At 35.3% G+C, this 12,360-nt stretch overlaps 1 protein-coding gene across 1 annotated transcript; it reads left to right on the top strand.

Moving 5' to 3' along the window:
* The first annotated feature begins 628 nt into the window (after positions 1 to 628).
* LOC107789471 (bifunctional D-cysteine desulfhydrase/1-aminocyclopropane-1-carboxylate deaminase, mitochondrial) lies at positions 629 to 9,121 on the top strand. The gene is made up of 10 exons (XM_016611291.2): positions 629 to 940; positions 1,040 to 1,105; positions 2,276 to 2,470; positions 2,571 to 2,681; positions 3,670 to 3,761; positions 6,211 to 6,303; positions 7,356 to 7,413; positions 7,496 to 7,609; positions 8,046 to 8,143; positions 8,698 to 9,121. The coding sequence occupies exons 1-10, from the start codon at positions 692 to 694 to the stop codon at positions 8,900 to 8,902; spliced, it is 1,281 nt and encodes a 426-aa protein (XP_016466777.1). The 5' UTR covers positions 629 to 691; the 3' UTR covers positions 8,903 to 9,121.
* Positions 9,122 to 12,360: the final 3,239 nt, after the last annotated feature.

Genomic DNA, 12,360 nt, shown 5'->3' with positions numbered 1-12,360 from the left:
GTATTTTATGATAATTCTTCTAACATATTTCACAATTCAAAGTACACAATTTCAATGGTAACTCTATTAAACGATAGATCTTACCCTCCATACCAATCACGGATTTTTCTTTATTCCTCTCGTATATTGTCCTAACACCCTTAATGCTAGGTTTTGAAAAAGACTTTTCATGTCATTTCCATTTAGGTCCGATTCAGATCTTGAATTAAGATCTTTTAGGTCATTGAATTAGAAAAAACAACCCACCACAAAAAATACATAAAATAAATAATGTCATGTTTCTTTTGAGGTACTCCTATAATATTTTATCAACCATATTAAGAAGGTACAATCCCTGAATACTTATTCACTGTTTAGTTAGTGGTATTAAATAATACTTGAATTAAGTACTGTGAGTAATGTAAACATGACATGAAACAAAAATACACATATCAGTATGTGGAGATAAAAGTATTTGAAGATAAAAATATCCCAAGTAATTATTGTATAACATTCTCGGTATTATTATTACCGTAAAACAATCTCTACTATTTATGGGAAAATATTCATTTATTTTGTTAATTATTACATAACTAGCATGTAAAATAGTACTAATAAGTCAATTTCAAAAATTAAAATTGTGTTGATGGGAAGCGGAGTTTCCTATTGAACTATATGAACAAAAGATAAAAGGAAAAGGGAAAGGAAAGAAATGTTGAGTTGCCAATGGAGCAGCAGCTTCACTAGAGTATGCTACAGTTCACCATTTCCCTCGCAGCAATTTAATAATAAGGCGTTAAACTTGAACAGACACTGTTCCCTTACCAAATCATCTATGGAGGATTCCAGTTCTCAGGTTTCGCAATCGCTCTTTCAATTTCTCACAAAGAAGCCTTACGAGCCTCCTCAATGGGCCTCTCATCTTAGCCCCCTTCCCTCTCACACTTTTTCCCTTGGACATGTAAGATAACAATCTGTTTTTATTTGTTTGGTTTATGCGTAGGAGAGGATTAATCATTCTGTTTGTTTTTTTCTTTCTAAATTGTGGGATTGTGCGTAGTTTCCGACTCCAATTCACAAGTGGAACCTGCCTAATTTGCCCAAGGACACTGAGGTTTGGTTAAAGGTATTTTTTTCACTTCTTCTCTATTTTAGTTTAGCCTACTTCACTAGAAAGTAAGGATGGACCAACGCAAACAGGCTAAGTTATTTTCTATGCACTAAAAAATAGGAAGAAATGTTTAAGCTATTAACTATTATGTTTGATCCTTTTCTGTTGAAGCAACGAGACAATGTTATAAAAGGAAAATTTTACTCTGAGGTTTTTCTGATGTCTTACTAGGCAAGCATATTGTTATCTGATTCGACCAACTCAGGACTCGAAAAAAGTTCCAATTATAGCAGACCTTTTTGCAATTTTGGTTTAGCAGTGTACTGCTTGAAGCAAGTTCTTCTGATGTAGTCTCTCATACTAACCTTTGCGACAGAATCTATTTAATCCACCGCAGATTGCTACAGTATGATATAGAGTGCCCCAAATTTCACTTTTTAGGTCCTTACCGGGGAAAACATTTATTTTTAGGTAAAAGGGAAATTTAAAAAAGAGGAATGAGGTCTCAGAACTATTACTTATTTGATAACAGAAATTTCTTTCCATTTTTTTATTGGAGTGATTACCCAAACATTCTATATCTAATATCTGCGCACCAACTTTATGTGTTTGTTGAACTGAAATTACTGTAAACTAGGGAGTAGAGTAATACATGTGGTATTTTCGTGCAAGTAATGAAGAATGGCATAATCTGAATAATTGAAATATTTTGTGAAGTTATTTCCAGTGGCATTAGACATGAGTCCTCTTTTAACATGTTTGCGTGTATGATGTGTGCCTGTATGGTAAAAAGAGGGAAACAAAATAAAAGGAAAAAGTTAAAGGACACGACTATACACCATACTGAGAAAATATCACAATCAATTAAGAAGCTGAGTGACGTGAGAACATCACATCAACCTATGTGCTGTCAAGTATACACTGCAGCTTGATTGCCTGGATATTGCTCGTTGTTGGGTCAGTACTAAGAGGTGCTACTAGAACATTGATCATTTATAAGATAGGTGGTAAAGTTTCCTCTCAAAAATATTTTATAGTGTATCTAAAGTACGAATTATGGGTCTATAGGTAGCCTGAGAATGGCTTTTCTTTTGTGCTATTGTTTCTCTCATGTGCTTTGGTTACCTTTTTCACTGTGCCACTATTCCAGATTTATTCTAACATGAGCGAACTTCGAATTTACAGCGTGATGATATATCAGGAATGCAGTTGAGTGGAAACAAGGTCAGGAAGCTAGAGTTCTTGTTGGGAGATGCTGTGGCACAGGGGGCTGACTGCATAGTAACTATAGGTGGCATACAAAGTAATCACTGCCGTGCTACTGCTGTCGCTTCCAAGTACATAAACCTTGACTGTTATCTCATCTTACGCACTTCAAAGGTATACCTTAGTTGTTCTTTTGGTATTTTGTTTGATTCCTACATCTGCCGCAAGTCACCACTTCCTGTTTATGTGAATAACATCTTTAGCTTTGTCACAGTTGCTTGTGGATAAAGATCCTGGATTGATAGGGAACCTCCTTGTTGAGCGATTAGTTGGAGCGCACATCGATCTTGTCTCAAAAGAAGAATATGCAAAAGTTGGCAGTGAGGTCTATACTTTCCTAATCCATACAAATTTATTTGTATTTGTAGTTATTTTCTTGCATTACATTATATTTTTAAAAAGATTTTCTTGTGCTCTTTCTTCACTAAAGCACTCCCCTTGATTGGCTTTAGGCCTAGCTGACACTAGGTGCAGAGGTATTTTGCATCACTGACTCATTTTGTGTCCTCTATTGCCCACCAACACCTGGTACTCACAAAGTTAAATTTCAACTTGAAGCGTCAAAGAGTTTTCTCTTCCTTCTTCCTTCAAAGATTCTGGTCTCCTTTTCCTCTCCTCCTCTGCCCCTCACCAAAGGAAAAAATTTATGTGCCGGAACTTTTCCTCTTTCCATTGATATATGGATGCCCTTGAGGAGTTCTTTCACTATTCAGGTGCTTTTGACTAGTGCTATTCGATGCAAGAATATGAAGCCACACATACCACGTGAAATCAGTAATCTGTGTGATAAAATAAAAATAGAAATAAGTTGCTGATTAATTGGTGAGCTGAGAACTAGTATTGTCCTCCAATTTCGGGATGTGCTCTTGATTTTCCAAATGGAACCAGTATTTGAACCTTGTACAATTTTCAGTTGTACGGAAGCTAAGAGCCCGTTTGGACATAAGAAATTTTTCCCTTTTTTTCAAAAAATCTTCACTTTTTTCCGAAATCAACGTTTGTCCATATAATTTCTAATTTTCACTTGAAGATGCGTTTTGGAATTTTTCGAAATTTTGAAAAACTCCAAAAAGTTGTTTTTCAAAATTTTCACTCAGATTACTCACAAAATTTCAAAAACAACTCAAAATTATATTCATGTCCAAACACAACTCTAATTTTCAAATACCATTTTCACTTGAAATTTTTTTTCACTTTTTTTTGGAATTTTACAATTCTTATGTCCAAACGCCCACTAAGTCTGTCTCATAGTAGCCTTAAGCTGATAGGTCTTATCTTTAATAGTACTGATCCTAATGTGTGTTACATCTCAGGCTCTTACCAAATTATTGAAAGAAAAGCTGTTAAATGAAGGAAGAAAGCCGTATGTCATCCCTGTTGGTGGATCCAATTCTTTAGGAACCTGGTGAGGCTCGTTTTCTTATGCAACTGGCTTGTTTCCTATGTCTGATAAATCCTAGGCCTACTTCCTTTCTTTTTCCTAATTTTCAGCGTTTCACTTGCACCTTGAGATGTGTATTGGGTACTTTCAGCATCAGATTGTATCCAAAAGTTCTTACTGATAATCTTCAGGTCTGAGTTTAGAGCTCCCTATACAGCTTCTGAACTTATTGCGTTTGCCTTAATTTGAACTTCAATATGTGGTCAATTTCCCTTTTCATTGTGAAGCCTTCAAGAGTGAATATCTTTTCCATCTAGTGGTCCCTAATTGAGCCATAGCCTGCGATATTAATAATTTACTTCTGGTGCAAATGTTGACTCTACTCAAATCATTATGCAACTCCATTTGCGGTGTGGCATACAGGATACCTACCTGTGTCACCTTTTTTTTTTTTATAAGAAGGATACCTTCCTATGTCACTAGCCTTGTTTCATTGAGTTTTTTTCTGTAAAGATAGTTGTCATCCTGCATTAAGTGGCTACATAAACTGTTATAGCGAATATCTATCCATCCTTCAGAAAATCATTCAATTTTTCCTTTTGACAAAGATGGAGTTTCTCTACATCCTCAAAGTTTAACCTACAATATGTCAAGGGAAGACAGATAAGCGATGGTTCAGAAGGTTAATTTTGAGAGTTTTTAGTTTTGCTTTAAACAAATGATAGCTTATGTAAATACAGACTCTTTCATTCTGGAGCTATTTGTAGAAGAGTAGTGAGTGATTAATGATTAACAAACTAGAAAAGAGAGAAAGAGCATTAATGTCATATATGCATGTTATAGGATGTTTTCTCATATTGAAGCCTTTTATATTCTGCCTGCCTTGTATTCTTGTTGTGGGGGGGGGGGGGGGGGAGATTTTCTCCGGCTTCTCCCACAACCCTTTTGTTTCGTTCTATTAGAATTGCAGTATTAGAGCAAAGAAATGATTCTTATATGTTTCGATTCATTGCTTGAATATTTGGACGGCACGAGCCTCAGAGGCGGATCCAGGATTTAAATTCTATGGGTTCAATTTTAAAATTTTTAGCATTGAACCCATTATATTTTTAAAGTTATGGGTTCAAATATACTATTTTTGCAATTTTAATGAATTTTTACTTACAAATTTTTACTCCGCGTCGAAAGTTATGGGTTCAGTTGAACCCGTAGATGCTTGAATATTTGGAAGCCACGAGCCTTGGTTAGACTCAGTAATTATACTGTCTTCGCGCCTTCTATGTAGATAGTGTTACTAGTTTGGCTTGCTTTAACCGGTCCAAAATGAAAAGCTGCTCATTACCTGCCAAAAAATAGGTGTACTTGACGCTGTTGAAATTATCCAAACCCATCTAAGCTCTTACACCTGCTCGTTTTTCAAACCTATAAGATTAAGGCTTAGGTACCCGAAAAATGCTAGACCTACTGAGGCAGAGCAGAGAATTGTTATATGCTGTGCTAGAAGGCCAACAGTGGTATACAGCTCAACCTCCTGTAAGGCACTGCCAGCAGAAAGAAGAAAACTTAATATTGCATGATGTTGGACAGCAAGTGCTCTCACTTTCATATTGGACCGCAAATGCTCTCACTTTCATATTCTCATATCTCATATTTAGCCTTCTCATGTCTTTTCTTTTCTCCTTTGTCTCTGTTGTTCAGTTTTGCTTCTGGTTCCACCTCAATATAGCTGTTTTGTTTTTGTGTCTTCACAAAGACACTAAAATTTGGAAGAATATTTGAGTTTCCATTGATATTGGCTGTTAATTGTAGAACTCCATGGGGAGCTTAACCCCGCATTATAGTGATACTTAGAAGGGCCTACCTGGGACCTGAAATGAAGACTGCTAGAAATATGAAGTATAATCAAACTTTTCATGTTCCTCTTACCAGATGAAACCCTCTCACTGGCCTCTTGGAATTGAACAGTCAAATAACCTTATGGATTATTACATTAGCATTTTTCAGCTGCCTGTCAATATTCCTATTATCCATTTCAACCCTAATATGATGACACTAGGGTAGCCAAGATGACTTATTTTCTTGATTGACAGAGCTATCAGCCCTTCAGAAGCTAGTAGCCAGTTAGAATACATGCCAAAGTTCTGCCTTCTCTATGCTGATATTTATACTATCTTTCATAGAGTTACAGATGCATGTTTTAAGAAAAGATCGAAGGATCAGCATTATTAGTTGAAGAACCAAGGTTCCATCCTTTAATTTATTAGTAGGCACCTCAAATACCTAAATTTGTACATGGACTGAATTACGCTCTGACCATCAAGTTGCCATCCTTAAGTAATGGATAGTGATGGTACACATTCTAAACTATACACAGCTGAGCAAATTTTGCTCTAAAGGTTTTCCCTACTTAATGAAGAAATACAAAATCTGTGTCTTAGTTTCACCATTTTGACAAGTGTGACTATTTTTGCAGGGGCTATATTGAAGCAATCCGGGAAGTTGAGCAACAACTTCAGCACTCAAGCAGTGAATGGAAATTCGATGACATTGTTGTAGCTTGTGGCAGGTTTTGCACCTCCTCTGCATAATTTTTATGATTTGGTATGCTATACATGGATTGTTACATTTAAAAATCGCCCATGTATGGAATCACTAAAAAGCAACACTTGCTAAAACTATGGTTGAAAAGTTTGTCAAGGAGTCCGAAAATAAGTAGGGATATGCTATGAGCTTAGAGAATGACCGAGACTTGTATTCCTAGTAAGGATAGTATACTCAGTTGGCCCATGACATGTCTTGACTGTAGTTATACACACACATACTTCCTCTCTTGTTTGGTATTTCTATTACTGAGTGGCTTTGATAGTTGTTCCTTAATGCATCAGTACGTGTCAGTATGTCTGGTATATGTTTAGAGTGTCTCTATGCTGCTTGGTATCTGTGGAGGATCTTAGCTTCTTGATCCTGGCATCATGACACCCTATGGGATGTTGTAGGGAGCTAATAACCTTCTGGGACTATGGTCTTTTTGTTTGTATACAAATTGCAATTATCTTGCTTAAGGAGCTATTGAATTGTTAACAGATTCTCCGTGGACATTGGTTCCGCCCACTTTAGTGGTGAGGCTCAATTTTCCCCTGCCTCCTAATAACCTGTTTTCCTATCAAAGCGTATGATTTGAGAGTAGCTACCTCTGAAAACCAGATTGAATTCACTAACATTTGCTTTGCATCTCTACATGCATAATTGAGTCTCCCTGTGCCCGGTACTTTTAAAAGATCAAGAGATTCTCCATGGACATTGCCACCATCTTTTTGGTGCCTTCCAGTAGACCTTTTATCTATTAATACATTTGATTTGAAAATGTTTATCATTGAGAACCTGATTGAACCTGAAGAAATTTTCCTTTCGCATTTCTAGGTGCCTCAGTTGTCGATCTCTAGTAGAATTTCTGGTTTATTTTTATATGTACTCTTCTTTTGGGAATGCTTGTACTCAATGAGTAACCTCAACTTCCTAAAAGTGATCTTTTGTTTTGTCTAGAGTTACATTATGGTGAAAGTCAATGATTTATCTTACAGTGTTCTAACATCACTGCCATGTCTACATGGTTTTCAGTGGGGGTACAGTCGCTGGTTTGTCAATTGCATCCAGGCTCAGTGGCTTGAAAGCAAAAGTAAATTGCTTGTGTCTTTATTTTAAAATTCTCTCATCTTCAGACACAGCAAATGTCACTAATAAGTGGTTCGAGTTTGTAGGTTAATGCATTTTGTGTTTGTGACGATCCGGATTATTTTTATGAATATGTTCAAGGCCTACTTGATGGAATTAATGCAGGCGTCAGCTCACGTGATATTGTTAGCATTCAAAATGTAAGGACTTCATTGTTTTCTCCTTTCTTTAAGCACACCTGTTTTACATTCATCAATTTCATTGTGTAACTTCTTGAAATACTAATTTCATGATAAAACAATGTGATCTATTGATTGTAATTCATGGATATTTTGGTCTTTGTAACTGTAAGTGTTCTCTCTTCCCATGTTATACATTTTACATAGCTTATGACGTTTAACATGGATTGCTATGCTCAAAATAAAGGACTTCTTTCTGAATATCCTTCATGGCCAAAAACTTTGATTGATAATTTTCCCTGCTAAATAATGCTTTCATCAAAATCTCATCATAAATCATTCATGTCCTCAATCCATCTTGCTCAAGAGTAACTATGGAAATTCTGCATATGATGTATTAGTCTGGTTCTCTGAGGAACTCCATGGTATCAACAAGTACACTTTGGTTTTTTAACAGGCGAAAGGCCTTGGGTATGCTATGAGCACAGCTGACGAGCTTAAATTTGTGAAGCAAGTTGCTGAAGCCACAGGTGTTATTCTCGACCCTGTCTACAGGTATGGCCAAGTGTGCCTTCTCATTCTTTCTTTATGTTCATATGGCAAGGAAGAGTTCAACGGCCTGTCTACACAATTCGCTTGTAGTCTGTAAAATGCATTGCACAAACATGTTTTCAACCTAAAAAACTGCCTATTCTTATGAATGCACCAAATTTTGCAAAGGTCGGAGAATAAATCTTTCGCTATGGAGCCCGTAATAGGGGAATCCTGGGTTATGTGGTAATGAAACATGGTTTATTGATATTGATTTTGTAAACTTATCTGTATTGAAGTCTGTTGTTGGCTTGCTATAGTGATTCTTTAAGAGGAGAAATGTATTAAAACTCGCTAGATGCCGAGCGTAACAGAAGGTCTTCGGCCTTTTTGTCTTTAAACAAGTAGTATACAACTGTTTTAAAGTTGAATTGAACCTTGCACTTGAATTATACGTAAATCGAGGAAGAGCAGTGAGACTGAGTGATACACAACTCAAAATTACTGATATTGATTCTTGATTGTCTATTTGTGAGGATACCTTGTTGACACATTCTTTTGATTGTTCATTGTTACAGTGGTAAAGCAGCTTATGGAATGATAAAAGACATGAACGAGAATCCAACAAAGTGGGAGGGAAGAAAGATTCTCTTCATACATACAGGTGGCCTACTGGGTTTATATGACAAAGCTGATGAAATGGCCTCATTAATGGGCAAATGGCGTAAGATGGATATCAATGAATCTATCCCAAGACAAGACGGCATCGGCAAAATGTTCTAAAATCTTGAAAGAGGTGATACCAAATTGTGTTGTCAACATGTCAGGATGAGCACCAGCATTTCTAGATTTTTTTAGTTGAATAAAAGAAAGTGCTTTGTGCCACTTGTACGAATGGTTGAATTATGAATATGATTTATCTCTTGAAAGCTTGAATAATTTGAGTGTAAATGGCAGATGTGAAAGTAGAGGGCCCATGACTAGAAATTTTGGCAGCTAAAAGATGTGGTTAACTATGTTATCTAGATTTTAAAGGACTTTGTCGCTGCTAGTCAATTCGAAAGGGGAATCCATGATGCCAAAGGACCGCTGAAAATGGAACCACTAATGCAAGGTGGTTGGGAGTTAGTAGGTAACCGGGGAATTAGTCGAGATATATGTAAGCTGATATAACAATTATAAAAAGAAAATAATAATAATAATAAAATACATTGTTTTATTTGGAAGTTAACATGAAACAATTAAGAAGTTGATAGGGGATAAACAACTGAGAAATCATGTGATAGTCGAGAGATCATGCTATTTAATTCGTTCTACATCAGCGGAGATCTTTTATTTATTTGGGGTCCATAATATGTAATGTATCGCCAACTTTCTAATTGAAACTAACTTGATGATGTTATGAAAATAATTACAATGTGGATGTCTATTTATTACTCCGTTATAGATAATTTTTCTGAAGAAAATTATCCGCTTAGTATTCTATTGAAGTTTATTTACAAGCAGCTGATACAGGCAAGCAACTCAATGAAATAATTTACAACAACTTCCTTTATTCTATAATAGTGAAGTTTTCAATTCATCATATACAACAATTAAATAATATATCAATTCTCTCTATATTTATCGTTGGTTTCTTTACCCTAACATCTCGAACAAATATTTTAAAAATATCGGAGGTGAACTGAATAGAGAGGAGATTGAGAAAATCCCTAGCCGCCGCAGTCCATCAGCTTCCTCACATATGATTAGCATCTTTCTTTTTTGAAGCTCTCCTTTTCCAGATCAATTCCCATAACTTCATTAAAATATTGAAAGAACCTTGAACAAGCAAAACCAAATTCACCGTCACTCGAAACACACCACCCAAGTTCTAAAACAAACCGAGCTCCGACGCTACTACCTTAAATCACGGCTTCATCCTTTTCTTTTCCTTTCACAAAACAGCAGCTTTATTTTTTCTTCATTTTATTTCTCTCGCCATTAAACAGCCATGAAACACCAAGATCTAAGGATCTTTGTTGGGTACTAAGGTCGCGTTCAGATTCCAGTCGGTGTTCGAGTTCCCGTTGCCGTCGAGGTTTTTCGGTCTAAGGCTCCTGTTTTCTACTTTGAAGAGTTCATCTTCCATGTAATGCGATACTTTTATGTCCGTGGTCAGATCTTATTAATTTCGAGTATCATAAGATAAATTATATAGTTGAGGTGGTGACCTTTTCTTCTTGGCAGTAGCGATGTAGATATCACTTACATCTGGAGTGGCTAAATTTGCGTAAATTAATTTGAGCTTTTTGCTTATATTTTAATATTTTTATTATCGCTTGCTTGGTTATATGTTACGTATATAATATATATTTTGGTATTTGTCCTAATTATCTTAATAAAGAATTATAAAATGGATAATATTGTTAGATCCATTTAAATTCCAGCAGAGTTTGCGAGAAATATACAACCACCAGAAGTGGTTATGTTTCGTATATTTTATTGTAACTAAATTTTGTTAACCGCCAGAAGTAGTATATGCCTATGATTACCAGAAGTGATAATTTAGGCTTTTTATGGTTACAATTAAAGATAAACTAGAGAAATATTCTCTACATTATATGCACGCCTCGATTTGCTTCTGAAGTAGTAAATATTTTAAAAGAGGTTGAAGCATCACAATTTGATGTGATTAATGCGCGTTCAGATAATTATGTTCAATTTTCTACAAAATGTATCAAAAACTCCTGAAGAGCCAGCTGTTTAACTAGAAGACACATGACACCAGTAGTGCCCGAATAATATTAGATTGTGGATAATAAGTGAAGTCTCTCGAAGAGCTTATATACAAATATGTCATTCATATTATATGATTATGGTCAAAACATATGTTGTAGTAATCTGAAGTTTACTAATACAAATGACTATCATATTGAGACTACAAATGATTGGAAGATTGAAAATCTTTATGTTTCCACAATCATAAGGGGTAAATATGTATCTGAGAAGCTACCCCTCTTATTCTTCAACTTGTACTATATCATGCATCACAGTAAACTAGAAGTTTACTAATGCAAAAACAGCTACAGTAAATCAGAAGTTTTACTGCGACAAAAAGTAGCTATTGTAAGCCAGAAATTTACTGATACAAAAGTAGCCACAGTAAATCAGAAGTTTATTGATGCAAAAGTTTATGCCATAGTAAACTAGAAATTTACTTAGAGATATCACATGCCATGATAAACTTAAAATTTTTATTTGCCATTTTTTAATGAGCTATTTGAGAATTCAGATAAGCATATACTGAAGAACTAGAAGATTCTTTGAGAAGTCTCTTGTGTTGCTTGTTCTCATAATAAATTGATTATACCAGCTAAAGTTGGGACTAAAACCCATGAATTCTGGAATATATAAAAGGTGAATATGGGCCCATTCACCTATCATGTCAACCACTTATAAATGCATATATGAGTTGGTTGCATTGTCTTTATTGTCAACCTGCAGTTTGGCATTTGAAATTGCCATATCAAGATAGTTCATCTTGATGATGTTGGTTTATATCCAAACTAGTTTAGCATTGAATACTTCCTATTAATGGCTAAATTATTGCTTATGAGAACAAAGCTTCATGTGTTGGTTTAAGGTTTTCTAAATTGCATACAACATCATTTGTATGCATCAGACCAACAAAATATGATAAGTCATCCCCTCACAATTGGTTTAGGATCAGAAACCAAATATTTTTACTATCTAATAACTTTGGATGTGTGGTATATAATTAATTTCTCTACCACAATTCACAAAGATAGGCTTCCCAAAGAAGATTGAGGATATGAGTTAGTTTTTCTAACATTTGGGGGATGGAATAAACAGATGGAAAATATGTTATATGAATCGAATTATCATTAATATGATCCTCACTTAGAAGATAATTCAAGTCAAATGCCAGAAGCATTTGCTGATCCAAAATTCAATATCATATTTCAACTGCAAATGCAACTATTAAAATCAAAGTCCATGAAGGATAAAGTTTACTGTACGCATGGAGCCTAGTAAACCGATCGGTTCAAAAGGTAATAATCCTTGAAAAATAATAGGAGCAAATGATCAAAATGATCATAATGAGGAGAAAATAAGCTCTAGAAGAGCCCACAACATAACATTTCATGAAACTCCAGAAGAAGTTCAAGTACCTGAAAATAAAGAAAGTGATGAGATCTCAACAAGTTATGTCGCTTAGGAACCGATACAAAATGATC

Source organism: Nicotiana tabacum, chromosome 4 (assembly GCF_000715075.1).
Source record: "Nicotiana tabacum cultivar K326 chromosome 4, ASM71507v2, whole genome shotgun sequence".
Classification (NCBI taxonomy): Eukaryota; Viridiplantae; Streptophyta; class Magnoliopsida; order Solanales; family Solanaceae; genus Nicotiana; species Nicotiana tabacum.
This window is presented reverse-complemented; position numbering and strand designations above follow the sequence as displayed.